Source organism: Amblyomma mixtum, chromosome 9 (assembly GCF_055824585.1).
Source record: "Amblyomma mixtum isolate Tamu chromosome 9, ASM5582458v1, whole genome shotgun sequence".
NCBI classification, from domain to species: domain Eukaryota; kingdom Metazoa; phylum Arthropoda; class Arachnida; order Ixodida; family Ixodidae; genus Amblyomma; species Amblyomma mixtum.
The window spans coordinates 37,484,903-37,501,056 of record NC_143020.1 but is presented as its reverse complement, the minus strand read 5'-3'; the positions used below and the strand labels follow the sequence as shown (position 1 = coordinate 37,501,056).

General features: G+C 51.2%; 1 protein-coding gene across 1 annotated transcript in view; it reads right to left on the bottom strand.

Moving 5' to 3' along the window:
- Positions 1-912: 912 nt before the first annotated feature.
- LOC149328765 (serine protease SP24D-like) overlaps positions 913-16,154 on the bottom strand; it is a 55,719-nt gene continuing 40,477 nt past the window's right edge. The window contains exon 9 of the mRNA XM_089559080.1: positions 913-1,110. Within this exon, the coding sequence (XP_089415206.1) occupies positions 913-1,110 (198 nt within the window). The remainder of the gene's footprint in view (positions 1,111-16,154) is intronic.

Below are 16,154 nucleotides of genomic sequence, written 5' to 3'. Positions count from 1 at the left end.
ATCAGTGAGCGAAATCAGCTGCTGGCAAGTCGCGACGACCTCTTTGCACCTGCAGGCCGGTATGTCGACGGTGGTTGCGGCGCAACTTGCACCGTCAGGCTTGCGGACTGGCTCGCGCGAGCGTCGCAACCACCGTCCACATATCGGCCTGCCATAGCTGTAGGGTCGTCGCCAGATACAACAGCTGATTTCGTTCACTCAAGCCAGGATTGAGAGCAAGACAATCGTGGCGTGCGAATGCGCTAGTGAAGACTTTTTTATATTTCGCTCACTACCTTTGGAGCTCGGAAAAAAGGTGCACGTGAAGCTTTGTTTATTGCAAAAAATAAAGTGGGGGTTTCTTATCTTAATTACTCCTTAATTAATAGCAATACAAAAATTGCCTACATGCACAAGCCGGCTGGTAGAAGTATGTATGCGGTTGCCCTGGCCTACCTCAAATATCTTATTTTTTAATCCTTGGCTAAAGTTAGCCTTGACACCCTGTATATTTCGATGCTTTGTTGCCTGCCACTTTCGAGCCTTCCTGGCTATCTTCGTTCGTTGACTACCATCGCAGAATCTCGGCTAAAACTCGGGCTAGCACACAACTCGGGCCAACTTTTAATGCAGCTCAGCATGTGGGTAATAGAACCAGAGTCACACCAAGTTATTGAAGAAAATACTTGTCCACAAAAAGTGCGATCAGTAGTGGTAAAACCGGGGCGTATGCTATTTAAGGGGTCGTTTAATTTTAAATGGCCGATCCCTATCCCACCTAACAGGTGTCGCGAACTCCGAAGAAAGCGAAAAAAAAAATTGCATAGAGAGCAAACTTGTGATCGTCTTTATTCACATGTTAAGCTTTTTGCTCACCCGATCCAGAGGCTTGTAATCCGAAATATTATTTGTTTCGCAAGCCATTTCGCCACATCATTGTATTATTGGATCCCATTTGCGTATGTCTTTCAGCGATTTCTCAATCCAGCTTCGAAATGAAGAAACGCGAGTGAATACATTAGGAGCTAGTCCATATTGGCGTTTTGCGACGAAGGAGGCTATTCCGAACAGAAATGATTTTGTTGACCGACCTCTACGGATGTAAGCCGTCGCACCGTTGCCGGAATCCCCCTGCGTTTGGAATAGAAAACTGGACATCAAGACATCCAAACCTGTGACAATCATGCAATTCTTACACACAACAACATATTAAATTATTTATCGTCGAATTAAATGTGAAGCTTTGCAAACTATATCTTCATTTTAAAAAATACCTATTCTGTGTAACGGAAAGACGTCTTCGCACGATGGACTTGTCACACAGATGAATTGTTCCAATTAGGTAAATTTCACGTAGTGTCACAATGAATAGATTATAGGCCCTAGCATTCAAAAGCGACTACTGCGATGAGAGAGTCCATTATTTAAGACTGCGGATAATTTCAACCACTGGCGATTCTTTAATATGCACTGGCATAGTAGGTTACACCCGTCCATATCATATCGCCTCTATAGAAATGCCACCGAATAGGCCGGGATAGAACCCGCATGTTGCTATTCAGCCGAGAACTTAAACCACTCAGCCACCACGGCGGCTTTAATGTGTCAGAATAAGCCCTATTATCAATATCTCCTTAACGGGGAGTGGCTCTAAGGCATTATCAATAGTGAATTTTCTAGGAATTCTTTTTGGTGAAGTTTCTCATCGAAAAACCGTTGTATCATATAGAGATCCCGGTGACATTTGGCACTGAAATTAGCATCTATTAACTGGCCAGAGACGGGATTAACCGTGCATCTCAACTGTCTTCGAGACGGCCATCCAGGGCAGGAATATCAGTCTTCGTTTACACTCCACAGCCATTTCTGTCGCACGTAATCACCATTCTGCCTTACCCGCTCTGATCTTCTACTTGTTTTCTTGAGCTGACAGCAGCCGTGCTGCTGCCCGAGAGCTCTCAGTAAATCCCTGTAGCCTTTAGAATTGCCCCTACTCACTTTCGATATAACCAGTGTTTTACCTACTTCACCGCATATGCGAACAATTTTTTGCTCGATAAAGACTAAAAACAACTGCCTAATTTTAAAAAGTAAACAATTCCTGTTACGTGAGGAGCCTTTTTATTCCCTTAGTAGAGGAGAATTATAAGTGCACTCGAATCACAGGTGTGCCTAGATTCTTGTGTATTTGCAGCTTATAGCTTGTCATAATACAAGCAAGTGTATATATGCGAGATTTTTTATGTGCAATATAGGGGCTTCGGGTTCATCCGGTAATCCGAAGACCTGCGTGGAACATTCTCGCGGATGAAGTCTCGAATCGGAGTCTTTAAACACGTTGCCGCGTCCTGGCGTTTCAGTACACACTTCTCAGATCGGTCTTTAAAATTAGCCAGCTTATTCTGCCGCTGAGCCTCAAAAAAACGGTCAGCTCCATCAGCAACCTTGTAGGCCGCTTTATAATCCCGTTCTCGTAAGAAGAGCACTAAAAGTGTATAACAGTTGCTCATACACTGCTCGGCCACGATCATGTAGTGAACCACCTAAAATGGTGTGGACTTGCTGCCGCATCTCAACCCAACTGTCCAAGACACTAAGCAGCATCGTGGAGTATTGGGAGGCTGTATCGTCATCACGAGGTTTTCTTTGTCGAAAGGGTTCCCTATAGCCATCGGTTGCCAACCGAGATGTCCGAAGTAATGCGTTTCACTACATTATAATGCCGCCAGCCCTCAGGAGTTGATCGGCCAAAGACATCGAATACTTCCTCTTTGGAGCACAGGCTATAAGTCGTAGCCTAGTTTTCCTTCGGCTAACCTTGCCAGCGGCGACATGTTCCAAACGTTTCAAATCTGCGCCTACACCTTTGGGTCCTTCATTAAACCTTAGTGTAATGCTGTCAGGCCTAATAGGGAAAGCCGGTGCGACGTTGCGCTGTACAGGCATTTTCTCCCTTCCCGTAAGTTTGACCCGCAGCTTCAAGTTCTGGGCTATCTCAAGTTATGGGATTCTATCTTCAAACAGCGCTTGGTGGCTTTGCGTTCGAGAACTATGTCTTTTCTAACCTTGTACAGTACTCGCGCAATCTACTCTCTGCCAACTCATGTGCTTTCCTATGGCGAGCAGTTCTGGAGCATGCATTCTATCCAACGAACACCGTGACCTGGCAAGCGCTGTGCGGCGTGGTCCCGTTGTAGAGGACGCTAAATTTTGAGGGAAGAAAATCCAAAGGGTAGGTGCCGTTCGAGCCTTCTAGGTGTTTCGCCAGAGGATTAAGGAAGAGAAAACTTTTAGCACTTTCAAACGAGGACGAATATGAAGAACACCACGCCCTAAAACTTTTGTCATGACTTAACAACTCACCGTAACAAACATTAAGGACACTGCAAATGGAGACTCAAAAAAAAAAACAGTTCTAATGCAGCCGACAGAAGCACTGTACTATCTATGAAGAAAACCGGAATTAGCAGAAAGCAAGTGATCAGCGTCAGGACAGTTCACAAATCTGCTGTGCAGTCCAGGAAAGGAAGCGAGATACCTGCGAAGTCGTCCGCTCGGCTAACGGTAGATGTGTAGCTCACTAGGTAATCGATTATGTCCGAAGCCATAGATGGGCAAGGGTCAAGCACCGACGTCAACCCTAACCTCGCGACAGCAGTCAGGATGCCGTCTGTAACCGTAGTAGTTGTTCAGGCACGTCTCCCGTTTCCCTACTTCCCTAAGTCTGGTCAGCGGGGCACAGAGGAAGAGACCGTTTAACTAGCGGCATGAACTGCAAACGAGACTGCACACTGAGGAGCCTGCGGCAGGAGGAAGCATGAGTGGGTAGCGCCTGATGGTGGCTATCAAGGCTCCAACACTCCGATACAACAGGAGGAAGGACGCAGACGGCATACCCACTGGTCTGTTAAAAGGGATAGAGGCAGCTTTGTGAGTGTGGTTAACCTGGTGCAAAAGAGCTGGTCATCGAGGACTCGGCCCATTGCCTTCCTCAAGTGCTCTCTCCTAGCGCCTTTCGAGCCCGCACGCCGCGTGTTTTCACTTCACTTCCTTGTCAAGAATAGTGTATTGTGCGCAGGAAGCACTAGTTTCTTTTCGCGCCAACATAACGGCATTGTACTAAAGGACGCGTTACAGTGCGCTACGTCGCCATCGATTAGAGCAGAGCATCCTGCACCATTCTGAGCTTGCCAGACTGTGGGAAACCGAGGCAGCGTTTTCCCTGCTGTCGTCTCCTTTCAGCGCCATCCGCTGGATGTCCCGGAGCCGAAAGTCTTTCTTACAACTATCCGCGAGCGAAAAGGCGTGGTGACCTATAAGAACATGAGGATGGCGGGTTGGTATGACGTTTTGACGCGGTCGGGGCGCAGAAATCATGGCCTTGATCTGTGGATAGTGTAAGAGGTTAGATACGGTACAGTCTTTGCCAAAAGTTTGGAGCCCACCGTGAAGGGCTGCGGAGCGGTTGCGGGGCCGATAGTCGGCGCTCCTGTCAGCCAAGCGCGCTTGCTCCGAGAGTATAGAGAGTGAGGGAAACAGAATCTCTCTCTCGCGTGGGCAATGGAAAGGGAGCCGCGAAGGCTTCACGCAAGCGCGTTGTCGCTCCCTTCTCCGTAACTCTGCACGAGGGGCGCTTCCATCTCGGCAAAGTGCAGTGTCACTCTCCGGGTGCTGCCAAACCGGCGCGCGCTGCGCCAAGCTGCAGCGGCCGCTCAGCCGTAACTCCTCAAAAGGCTTCCGCCTTGCAAGGTCCCAACCGTAATGAAACCGGCACCATCTTCGCATGATCAGCTTGTGAAAAAAAAAAAAATGAACAGCCTCAAGCCGGCTTCGTGCTTTACAACGTGGGACGGCCGAGAGTTTTTAGGCTCGTTACCGGCGATTTGTACTTGTTTTCAGCCGTAAGATGCGACGAAATACTGTTAGATTTTATGCATAGTTTCCTAGCGACACACTGCGAAGGGCACTGTGTGCAGCTCTCTGCACGGCCTTTATTGAACGTTTGGGCCTTGTCCCTACCGTGGCAAGAGCGCTACTGTGGGCGTTCGACAGTTTCGACTATGATACATTGTGAGCACGAATCTCTATCCAGGCCTCCGGCTCCTCGTGAAAATTACGACGACAATCGGCCGTTTATGCACGTCGCTGTCTGCATTTTATTTAAGGGCTTCTCACTCTCTCTGTCTGCCAAACAGACAGGTAGCGAAGCCGCGTTATTGCGCGGGCATTTTGAGACGCAGTTGACCTTTTAGGCTATGTGAGGCTGGCTGTCAAGTGGTAAGCATCGGACACAGCGCGCTTGTCCAGAAAGTGGAATTCATAGCTTCGTAATAACCGATCTGAAGTTGCACCAGTGCCTACCTCCAATTGTATGCCTACTTCTTAAAATAAATAAATGTTGCGATACACGTCGCAAAACCCAGCTTACCTTGCCCCGGCTGTGGTGTCGTGTTTGAACTTAGTACTATTGCGTAGTCACTATTCTAGTCATGCTACGGCTGATTCAAGCATTTCCGAGGCGGCGGCGAGCGGCACAGCATTGTGGAATTCGTCGCGTTTCCCGGGTGAACAGGGCTTGTGCACGTATCCTCAAAATAGCAATTACTGAGGTTTTACAGAATGGAAACGCGAGAAACAAAACGCACCCCCGCATCGGCAAAGAAGCGAGCGTTGTTACGTAAGTCACCTGCATGGAGGCAGCCGATTCTGACCGATTAAGCCAAATGAACACATACGTGGATTGCGATTCGAAAGTGGGGTGCTTAGCCATTCATTGTACTTTTTTACGTTTTCTGTAGAATATTCTAGGTACCGAGTTTACAAGGCCGCAAACGATCATGCGCACGGGTAGAGCTCAAGATTGTTCCGATAAAATTTAGTATGCCTTGCACGACAGCCGGAAAGTTTGAAGCTGGCATGGTGGCGACGAAACACTATCCTGATTTTCAGTAAACGTGGCTGAAAGGACCACGTTCTCTCTTTGGGGGAAGACAAGACGTCACCCCATCACGATGGTCTATTAGCGACAGCACATAATAATGACGCTTGACTTGTATTGTGATCGGCCGGAGTGGCAAACTGGCCTGGAAGGCTGACAGGCACATGAACTTGGTATGGGAGCGCAAAAAAATATCGGAATTCATGTATGTGTTCAAAACAAGTAAAATCGCCGGTAACGAGCGTAAAAACACCCGGGCGTCCCACGTTGGAAAGAACGATGCCCGCTTGAGGCTGTTTATTTATTTTTTTTTTCACAAGCTGATCATGCGAACATGGTGTCGGTTTCTTTACGTTTGGGCCTTAGCAATGCGGAACCCTTTTGAGGAGTTACGGCTGAGCGGCCGCAGCAGCTTGGCGCAGCGCGCACCGGTTTGGCCAACGTTTGGTTTGGCAGCACCCGAAGAGTGACACTGCACTTGCCAGGATGAAAGCGCCCCTCGTGCAGAGTTACGGTCAAGGGAGCGACCACGCGAACGCCGCGCTAACTTGCGTGAAGCCGGTGCGACTCCCTTTCCCTTACCCACGCGAGAGAAAGAGATTCTGTTTCCCTCACTCTCTATACTCTCGGAGGAAGCGCGCTTGGCTTACAGGAGCGCCGACTATCGGCCCCGCAGCCGCTCCGCCGCCCTTCAAGGTGAGCTCCTAACTTTTGACAAAGACTGTACTTTAACCTGGAAGTTTACTTGTAAATTAATATCGGCCAGGGTACATGCTGAGAAGCTAGTACGAAAGTCTGGGCCTTGATCAGGGCACCAATAGCTGGATCAAGCAATCAAAAAAGTAAGCTGGAAGAAGTCGCATAGATCGTGGCCGCTGCTCTAACACTACTGGGCGTTTGAGATGAAATGACGGGCAACCTGGCGGCGCTCTTGGTCATAGATTTTGGATTGGAAAAGAGATGTAAAATTCGGAATTATTCGGTCGGTATGGTGCCATTGTGTCCATTATGCAAGAAGGCTCATGGTTGTATATAGGAAAGGAAAGAGGGAGTCTGGTGGTGGCTTGTGCAGTACAGCGGAAAGCCATTAATAATATAAAATATTTAAAAATGTCACTTTTCACAAGCAGTCAGCTACTTGCTACACGTTAAATACAGTTGTGATTATGCCCATGTCAGCTCTGATGGCTTCTTAAACGATCTTACCTGTGGTTGACAACTGTGTTGGCTGCATATAGCTACACTCCTCTGGATATCATCGTGTTCCTTTCGCTATCAGTTTTCTGCACTTCTTGACATGTGAAACATAAGTTGAGCTTTTCTGTGTGCATTCAAGATTGCCGCGAAGTCTCTTCAACCTGAGCTTCGTTCTTCCGAAAGCAATAGTGCCACATTGTCGGCTCTACAATGCTCTTTCCCCTGGCAATGCTTCTCTAGCTTTGTTATGTTGCACCGTCGTCCTTATAGATATAAGCACACTAAGAAGTACACCTTTTTTTTTTCGGGAACTTCTTGTCGCCTTTTTTCAGATCTTCCGCTTTTGAGGTGCGGTGCTACTGCAAGGTTTACTGTGGTTTCCTCCTTTGTAATTTGCGGCTACCTTCTCTTAAACATATTGCCGCGAAATCTTTGTAGCGTTCGATTGTAGTGTTTGTATGTTCATGCTTCAAGGCTGCCGACATGCGAATTTATCGCTTCGTTTGTGGCGCAAGACGCGCCTAGAATTATCTCGATTGATCGCATCCAGACGGAGCCGATTCTACTTTGTGCCAGAATGTTCGAGTAACTTCCCAAGCTTTATCTCGAATGTTCGCTATCACCTTTAAAAAGAGCGTGGCCGACAGTGGCGGGGGGATTCTGTTCGACGACCGCCGAGAACGCTTGTTGCTACTCCTCTGCCGAGTAATTCAGTTCCTTGCGGGCGCAAGTCCACCCAAATAAAGAGTAGCGTTTCGAAGACATTCTGTTGTTTTCCTGTTCGCCGGACTGCAGTCACCACTACGTGGCATCTGGTGGAGGTACTAACGGATGTCCCTGTCGCCCTCACCCCCTGGGAGCCGTCAAAGCAGCCCGAGCCGTCTCGAAGAAGATCACGCGAAAGCCGCAGAAGCCATCCAACCCCCCCGCAGGCGAAGGGCGAAGCAGCCGTCGCCTCCAGAGGTGTCCACCAGAATTCGGACTGCTACCGGACCGCACGCGAGCGAAGAAGGACCTCTCAATTTCGACTTCAGCCGCCGCGGTGGCTCAGTGGTTATGGTGCTCGGCTGCTGACCCGAAAGACGCGGGTTCGATCCCGGCCGCGGCGGTTGAATTTCTTTGGAGGAAAAATTCTAGAGGCCCGTGTACTGTGCGATGTCAGTGCACGTTAAAGAACCCGAGGTGGTCGAAATTTCCGGAGCCCTCCACTACGGCGTCTCTCATAGCCTTAGTCGCTTTGGGACGTTAAACCACATAAACCTCAAGACCCCGCCTTTCACCACCGAACTTTTTAGACGTGTTAGTTGACGGCATTCGAGCACTTGCGCTTGTGGACACTGGTGCTGCCGTTTCCGTGATAGCCGAAAACTTCTGCCGTTCACTTCATAAAGTCACCATTTCTAATTCTGGACTCTCTCTTTGCACCGCTAGCGCCGAGCCCATTCATCCTTCTGCCGTTTGCCCGGCACGTGTCGTAATCGCGGACGTTTTATATGTCGTCGAATTTTTAGTGCTCAGCTCTTGCTCCCATGACCTCATCCTTGGCGGGGATTCTATCCCGTCACCATGCCGTCATAGACTGTGCCCGTGCTCACGTCTCCTTTTCCATGCTCTGCGATGCGTCCGTAGACGAACAGCCGCCTAGCTCTGGTGCCAAATGCGTTGTTGCCGCCGACACCGATGTTCCCCCCGGCAGTGCCGTGCTCGTTCCCCTTTCCTCAATTTCTGGTTCCTGCGAGCCTGTACTCTTCGCCCCTTCGCCTATCTTTGCTTCTCGCCGACACCTTCCTCTTCCGTTTGCCGTCGTCGACATGCGCCAAGGTGCCGCCAAGGTCGTCGTCTCGAATCCCTCACCCTCTGGGTTTAGGTTGCTGCGTGGAGAGTGCCTTGGACATGTTGAACCCGTTGACCTGATCGCACCCTTCGACGACGATGCTCTTTCCGAAAGCACACCAATCGCCGCCCTCACACTGCCTAACGCTACCTGCGACCCGCTGTCCTCGGCGATTTTTCACCACTCAGTTGCCAGCGACCTCGACCCACCTCACCGCGAGCAGCTCCTCGCCCTGCTTAACAAGTTCCGCTCATCATTCGACCACCAGACAACTTCCCTGGGCCGCGCGACCACTATCGTCCACCACATCGATACCGGCACTCATGCCCCTCTACGCCAGCGGCCCTATCGTGTGTCGCCTCCAGAGCGCCGCGTCATCGCTGAGCAGGTTGACGACATGCTGCAGCGCGGCGTTATTCAGCCCTCTTCCAGTCCGTGGTCGTCTCCCGTCGTGCTGGTCAAAAAGAAGGATGGTTCGATTCGATTTTGCGTTGACTACAGCCGCCTGAACAAAATTACGCGCAAGGACGTCTATCCGCTACCACGTATTGACGACGCCCTCGACTGTTTGCAAGGAGCCGAGTTCTTCTCTTCCTTGGATCTCCGATCCGGCTATTGGCAAGTGCCCATGGCTGAGTCTGACCGCCCGAAAACCGGTTTCGTCACACCTGACGGCCTTTATGAGTTTACCGTCATGCCATTCGGACTCTGCAACGCTCCCGCTATGTTTGAGAGAATGATGGACAATATCTTGCGTGGATTTAAGTGGAATATTTGCCTATGCTACCTAGACGATGTTGTCGTTTTTTCGCCCGATTTTCCGACTCGTCTCACGCGGTTGCACAAGGTACTGACCTGTCTCACCGGCGCCGGTCTCCAACTGAACCTAAAGAAATGCCGATTTTGCGCCCGCCAGCTGACCATACTCGGCCACGTTGTCTCCAAGGATGGCGTCCTGCCAGATCCAGAGAAACTACGTGCTGTCACGCACTTTCCCAAGCCGACTTCTGTTAAAGAGCTGCGAAGCTTCGTGGGCCTGTGCTCGTATTTCCGCCGTTTTGTGCGCAACTTCGCCTCTATCATCGCGCCGCTTACAAAGCTTTTGAATGATCCCACCAAGCTATCTGCTTGGAACTCAACCTGCGACGATGCTTTCAATACGCTCCGTCGTCTTCTGACTTCACCACCGATCCTTCGCCATTACGACCCCAGCGCGCCTACTGAGCTCCACACCGACGCCAGCGGCATCGGCCTCGGGGCAGTCCTTGCGCAGCGTAAACCGGGCTTTTCCGAATACGTTGTTGCTTACGCCAGCCGTGCACTCACCAAAGCGGAAGCCAATTACACTGTTACAGAAAAGGAGTGCCTCGCCATAGTATGGGGGTTAACAAAATTTCGTCGCTACTTATACGGCCGCCCTCTGGACGTTGTTACTGATCACCATGCCCTCTGCTGGTTGGCTACACTGAAAGACCCTTCTGGACGCCTCGGCTGCTGGGCCCTTCGTCTGCAGGAATATGACATTAACGTTGTGTATCGGTCGGGCCGCAAACATTCCGACGCTGACGCCTTGTCGCGCTCACCTTTGCCGTCTCCTGCGCCCGTTTCGTCCATATCCGACTCGACGCTGGCCGCTCTCACCGCCCCGGACCTCCCTTTCGAACAACGACGAGACCCATGGATTTCTTCGCTCCTCGACCTCCTCAGCGCACCGTCTACGGCATCGTTCCCTCGGTCACTTCGTCGTCAAGCTTGCCATTTCACAATTCGGGACTCTCTACTGTATCGCCGCAACTATCGCCCGGATGGCCGCAAATGGCTTTTGGTCATCCCTCGCCACCTTCGCTCTGATGTTTGTATGCATCCCCATGCCGACCCACAATGTGCACATGCTGGATTGCTGAAAACCTACGAGCGTCTGCGTCACCGATACTACTGGCGCGGAATGTACACTTTTGTCCGCCGCTATATACGCTCGTGCACTGCCTTTCAGCAGCGGAAATCACCTCCTCGCCTTTCCGCCGGCCCGTTACAGCCTTTGCCTTGCCCAGCCCGTTCCTTCGATCGCGTGGGCATCGACCTGTATAGTCCGCTCCCGTGCACGCTTGCCGGGAATCGCTGGATTATCGTAGCCGTGGACCACCTCACAAGATACGCGGAGACGGCTGCCCTGCCCTCGGCTACTGCTCGCGACGTCGCATCCTTTTTCCTTCATCACTTCGTCCTACGCCACGGGGCCCCTCGGGAACTACTCAGCGATCGCGGCCGCGTTTTTTATCCGAAGTCGTTCACGAGGTTCTGGATGCGTGCCACACCGTTCATCGCACGACCACCGCCTATCATCCCCAAACGAACGGCCTCACTGAAAGATTCAACCGGACTCTTGGTGACATGCTCGCCATGTATATTTCCTCTGACGCCACTAATTGGGATCAAGTCCTACCATTCGTGACTTATGCATACAATACTGCTTCCCAGGCCACCACCGGATTTTCCCCTTACTTTCTTTTATACGGCTGTGAACCTTCCTGTCTTCTGGATACTATCCTTCCTTACAACCCCGACAGTTCTGAATGCACCTTTTTCTCCGACGCTGCCCGTCATGCCGAGCAGTGCCGCCAGCTGGCTCGCTCGTTGACATCCGCCACTCAAAGCCTCCGCAAATATGAGACTGACCAAGGCAAGCCCACCCACGACTTTCCAACTGACTCGCTCGTCTGGCTGTCTGTGCCGGCTGCATCCAAGTTTGCGGCTAAGTACCTCGGTCCCTACCGTGTCGTGCAGCGCACTTCACCTGTGAACTACACAGTCGAACCGGTCACGCCTTCCTCGGACCACCGCCGTCGCGGCCGCGAAATTGTTAACGTGAGCCGGCTAAAACCGTACTACGACCCCATCGTCACCTGCTCGCCCTGAGTCGCCAGGATGGCTCCCTGTTTTCGCCGGGGCACTTGCAATGAAGAAGGCAGAGCGCCAGCACCAACGACGACGAAGCGATTTGTGCGTCCACCGATTCCGGCGGCCGCGCGCGTGGAGAGCTCGAGCTCGCTCTTGGTTCTGTTCTGGTGCCGCCGCTACTCGAACAGCCTGTGCCATCGTTTCGCTGCCAGTCCTTCGAACTTGCCAATAAACCCCTCTTCACAACCATCAATTTCGACTTCAGCCATGGCTACGATACCAGCACCGACTGCCGCCCACGTTCAACGCTTCACCGGCCGAGGATCCCTAGGAATGGTTGGAACAGTTTGAGCGTGTCGCCGTGTTCAACAGTTGGGACGACCCGGATAAAATGAGCCATGTTTTCTTCGCCTTGGAAGGACCAGCGAGAATTTGGTTCGAAAACAACCAAGCTTCTCTAGCGACGTGGGAATTATTCACACGGGAGTTCCTGAAGGCCTTCACGAGCATCATCAGGAAAGAAAGAGCTCAGCTGCTCCTACAGTCACGCATCCAACACCCGAACGAATCAGTGACCGCATACGCAGAAGTTATGAAGCGTCTTTTTCGACGAGTCGATCCTGACATGGCGCAGGAGAAGGTGGAGCTTTTGATGCGTGGTGCTAACGAGGCACTTTTCAGCGGTCTGACCTGCAACCCACCGAAGACAGTCGCGGAATTCACCAGTGAAGGTGCCGCCATTGACAGAACCTTGGAGCACGAGCCCGTCAGTTTCCTCGACAGCCCCAAGTGACCTCGACTGCCCTCTCGGATGGCACAGCATTCGGAGGCAATCTGCGGGATGTTATCCGCGAAATCGTACGAGAAGAGCTGCGTCGCATGCTGCCGTCTTCCAACGAGCCTCAAGTTGCGACTCTTGAGGAAATTATACTCGAAGAAGTGCAGCATGCGCTTAGCACTCCGTCATCTTCGCCTCCAGCTGAAGCTCCCGCCTTAACCTACGCTGCTGCACCACGCAATCCTCAGCCCAAACGAGAGAGCCACATTCCGCCTCTGCGACGTGAACCAGCTGTTCCCGAACACCGTCGCCCTGCCCCCGCCCGCCCAGCTACGACCGAAGCACAAGCCCCAGGAAGTGCGACGCCTGGAGGACTTCCAACAACCGCCCGCTGTACTTCCATTGCTTGAAGGAATTGGTGAGCGCTAAGAAACACGGAAATGGGACGAACACATGAAGGAATACACGAAGGACGAAGCAATTGGTGAGTATCCATTTCCGGTCAAGTTTTTACTCTTTTATTTTGTTGTGTGTGTGTGTGAGTGTTTGTGTGTGTGTGAGTGTTTGTGTGTGTGTGCGAGTGTGTGCGTGTGCGCGTACGTGCGCGTACGTGTGCGTGCGTGCGTGCGTGCATGTGCATGTGTGTGTGTGTGCGTGCGTGCGTGCGTGCGCACGCACGCACGCACGCGTAGAAAAGTGCCCACCATGTTAGGAGGCAGCTCATTTAATCATGAGATACTGCACGGGAAGGTCTACCTGGTTCGCAACCCAGCCCAAGCAAAAAAAATCCCACCGATGGGAGCACCTGCCATAGAAGGCCAGTGGCGCATCGCTTCAATGCTGCACCAATCCACCGAGGATGGTAGGAAGAGTCCGAGGGATGTATGAATGGAGAGAATGGCCAATTCCGCACATATAGAACTTTACCTGTTATCGCTATCCGAACAAGTGCCACCGTCAACACTAGATCAAGTCACCGCAGTCGAAGGGTAATCCAAACTGCTAGCGCTCCTAGTTCCCATTCGGCCTTACTACGCAAATCGGCCGTCATTGTTTTACTGTAACCGACCTGTGCAGGCTGTTCTCCCCATTTTCTCCTTTACCATCATCAAACTTTTTTTTAGAAAATCATAAATCGCATATTTTACCCTTTTTCTGGCATATTTCGCATGTTCATTTTACTTTTACAGATCCCGTATCGAAGATTCATGCGATGACATTTTAGAAACAATTCCTGAACAGCAGCTGCGGTGGCTCAGTGGTTATGGCACTTCGCTGTTGACCTGAAATATTCGTGTTCAATCCCGACCCCTGCGGTCGCATTTCGATGCACGTGTAACTTTAAAGGCTGGTGTGCTGTTTGATTGCAGTGTGCGAGTCAATAACCCCAGGTTTACAACATTTCCGGAGCCCTTCACTCGGACTGTCTCATAGCCGGACTCGCTTTGCGGCGTTAAACCTCCATAAACCAAACCAAGTTAAGAGAAATTTATCAGCACTTGGCTGAGCACCTCAATGAAGGGCATCATGTCTCAGTGGAGCAAGCGTCGCTTTTCACAAAACCTGAGTAGAGGCCTCGAAAGTCAGATTTTTTATGCGAAGCATACTACTTTAGCTACCATTTCAGCCCTTCACCGTGGTTATGCGCCTCCAAATCACGTGATACATGACGTCACACCACGTGACACGATGACGTCAAGACAGTAGAGAAACGGGGGCCCACCTCGCGCCGTCGCTGTGGTTGTGCTCCTCCAAATCACGTGATACATGACGTCACACCACGTGACACGATGACGTCACGACAGTGGAGAAACGGGGGCCCACCTCGCGCCGTCGCTGTGGTTGTGCGCCTCCAAATTACGCGACACGATTATGCTTCGCATTCTCCAGGCTTAACCAAGTTAAGCCTCAGCCATTTTTTTTCCTCGCCCAGTCGCCTAGTTCTCTTCTTCACACGGCCATGCTTGCCATCTGATGTTTGTGAGCCGGCACCGATTGCTGCAGCTCCCCATCAGCCATTTGCTTTTGGAATGTCGCCTATAATTTTGTAGCCTGGCAGTAGCTGAATATTTCTGTCAGCTGAACCACTCAGTCCAGCAGTAATAATAGCAAGAGTGCCACTGGGCCCATGCAATTGCTTATTGTTCATACCAAGCTTAAAACACAGAATCAAAAGAAAACATATCACCGGTTTTAGCTACTTCACTAATTCTCACAAGCTAATAACTCTAACTGCTCTTATTTGCAGTCTTTGGAGCACCCTATCATCATTACAGGAATGCATTCTCCGGTTACTACATATCATGTAACTAAATACTTGTTCAACCCATTTTATCAACAATTCTTAAGATATCTAGAGAGCCTGTGAAAAGCAGGAATAAAGACATTCATTTTTAAGCTGTAGGAGAGTTTAGCAAACAGATTTTAGCATTCCTTCTGCGCGATATTTGCTTTTCCATTTTGGTGTCAGCCTTTCATCTCGTTCAGGATGATGTTCGACTTAGATTGCCGATATTTTGGGAAAAACTGTTTTGTGTTTACTGATTACAGACAAAAGATTTTGGAAGTCAGCTGTTTTTTGGAAAGGCCTACGGGCTTAGAATCATTAAAAGCAGTGCATACGTAAGAACGCAGGTGCGCGGCGTGAGTAAATAACTTGAAATTATTTCGTATACGCAGTTTCGGCCTTGGTCCGCGCCAGCTCTTGATTGTCCGTTTTGATTCCCTTTTCATTTTCGACTGGTAACCTATACTGCCATATTGCCGGTACTTGCGGCAGTACTTACAAGATATAATTTATTATTGCTAAAGAAATACTACTCCCAAGAACGGCCTTTCGCGTAGCGGCGGCCACTTGACAAGTTTGACCTTTAGAATGACCCCTGACGTCATACCATGCCTACTGACGTCACAGCGTTACGTCATACCAGGAGCGAGAGACGGGCTACCAACTCGGCTCGTCGGGTAACGGCGGCCGCTTGCCATGGCACGCCGCGCTCCTCGCGCTCGAGGCGCTAGTGACGTTACAGCTTGGCGTCATACCAGGAGCGCGAGACGGGCTACCAACTCGGCTCGTCGGGTAACGGCGCCCGCTTGCCATGGCGCGCCGCGCTCCTCGCGCTCGAGGCGCTAGTGACGTTACAGCTTGGCGTCATACCAGGAGCGAGAGACGGGCTACCAACTCGGCTCGTCGGGTAACGGCGGCTGCTTGCCATGGCGCGCCGCGCTCCTCGCGCTCGAGGCGCTAGTGACGTTACAGCTTGGCGTCATACCAGGAGCGAGAGACGAGCTACCAACTCGGCTCGTCGGGTAACGGCGGCTGCTTGCCATGGCGCGCCGCGCTCCTCGCGCTCGAGGCGCTAGTGACGTTACAGCTTGGCGTAATACCAGGAGTGCGAGACGGGCTACCAACTCGGCTCGTCGGCTAACGGCGGCCGCTTCCCATGGCGCGCCGCGCTCCTTCCGCTAGAGGCGCTAGTGACGTTACAGCTTGGCATCATACCAGGAGCGAGTGAGAGGCTACCAACTCG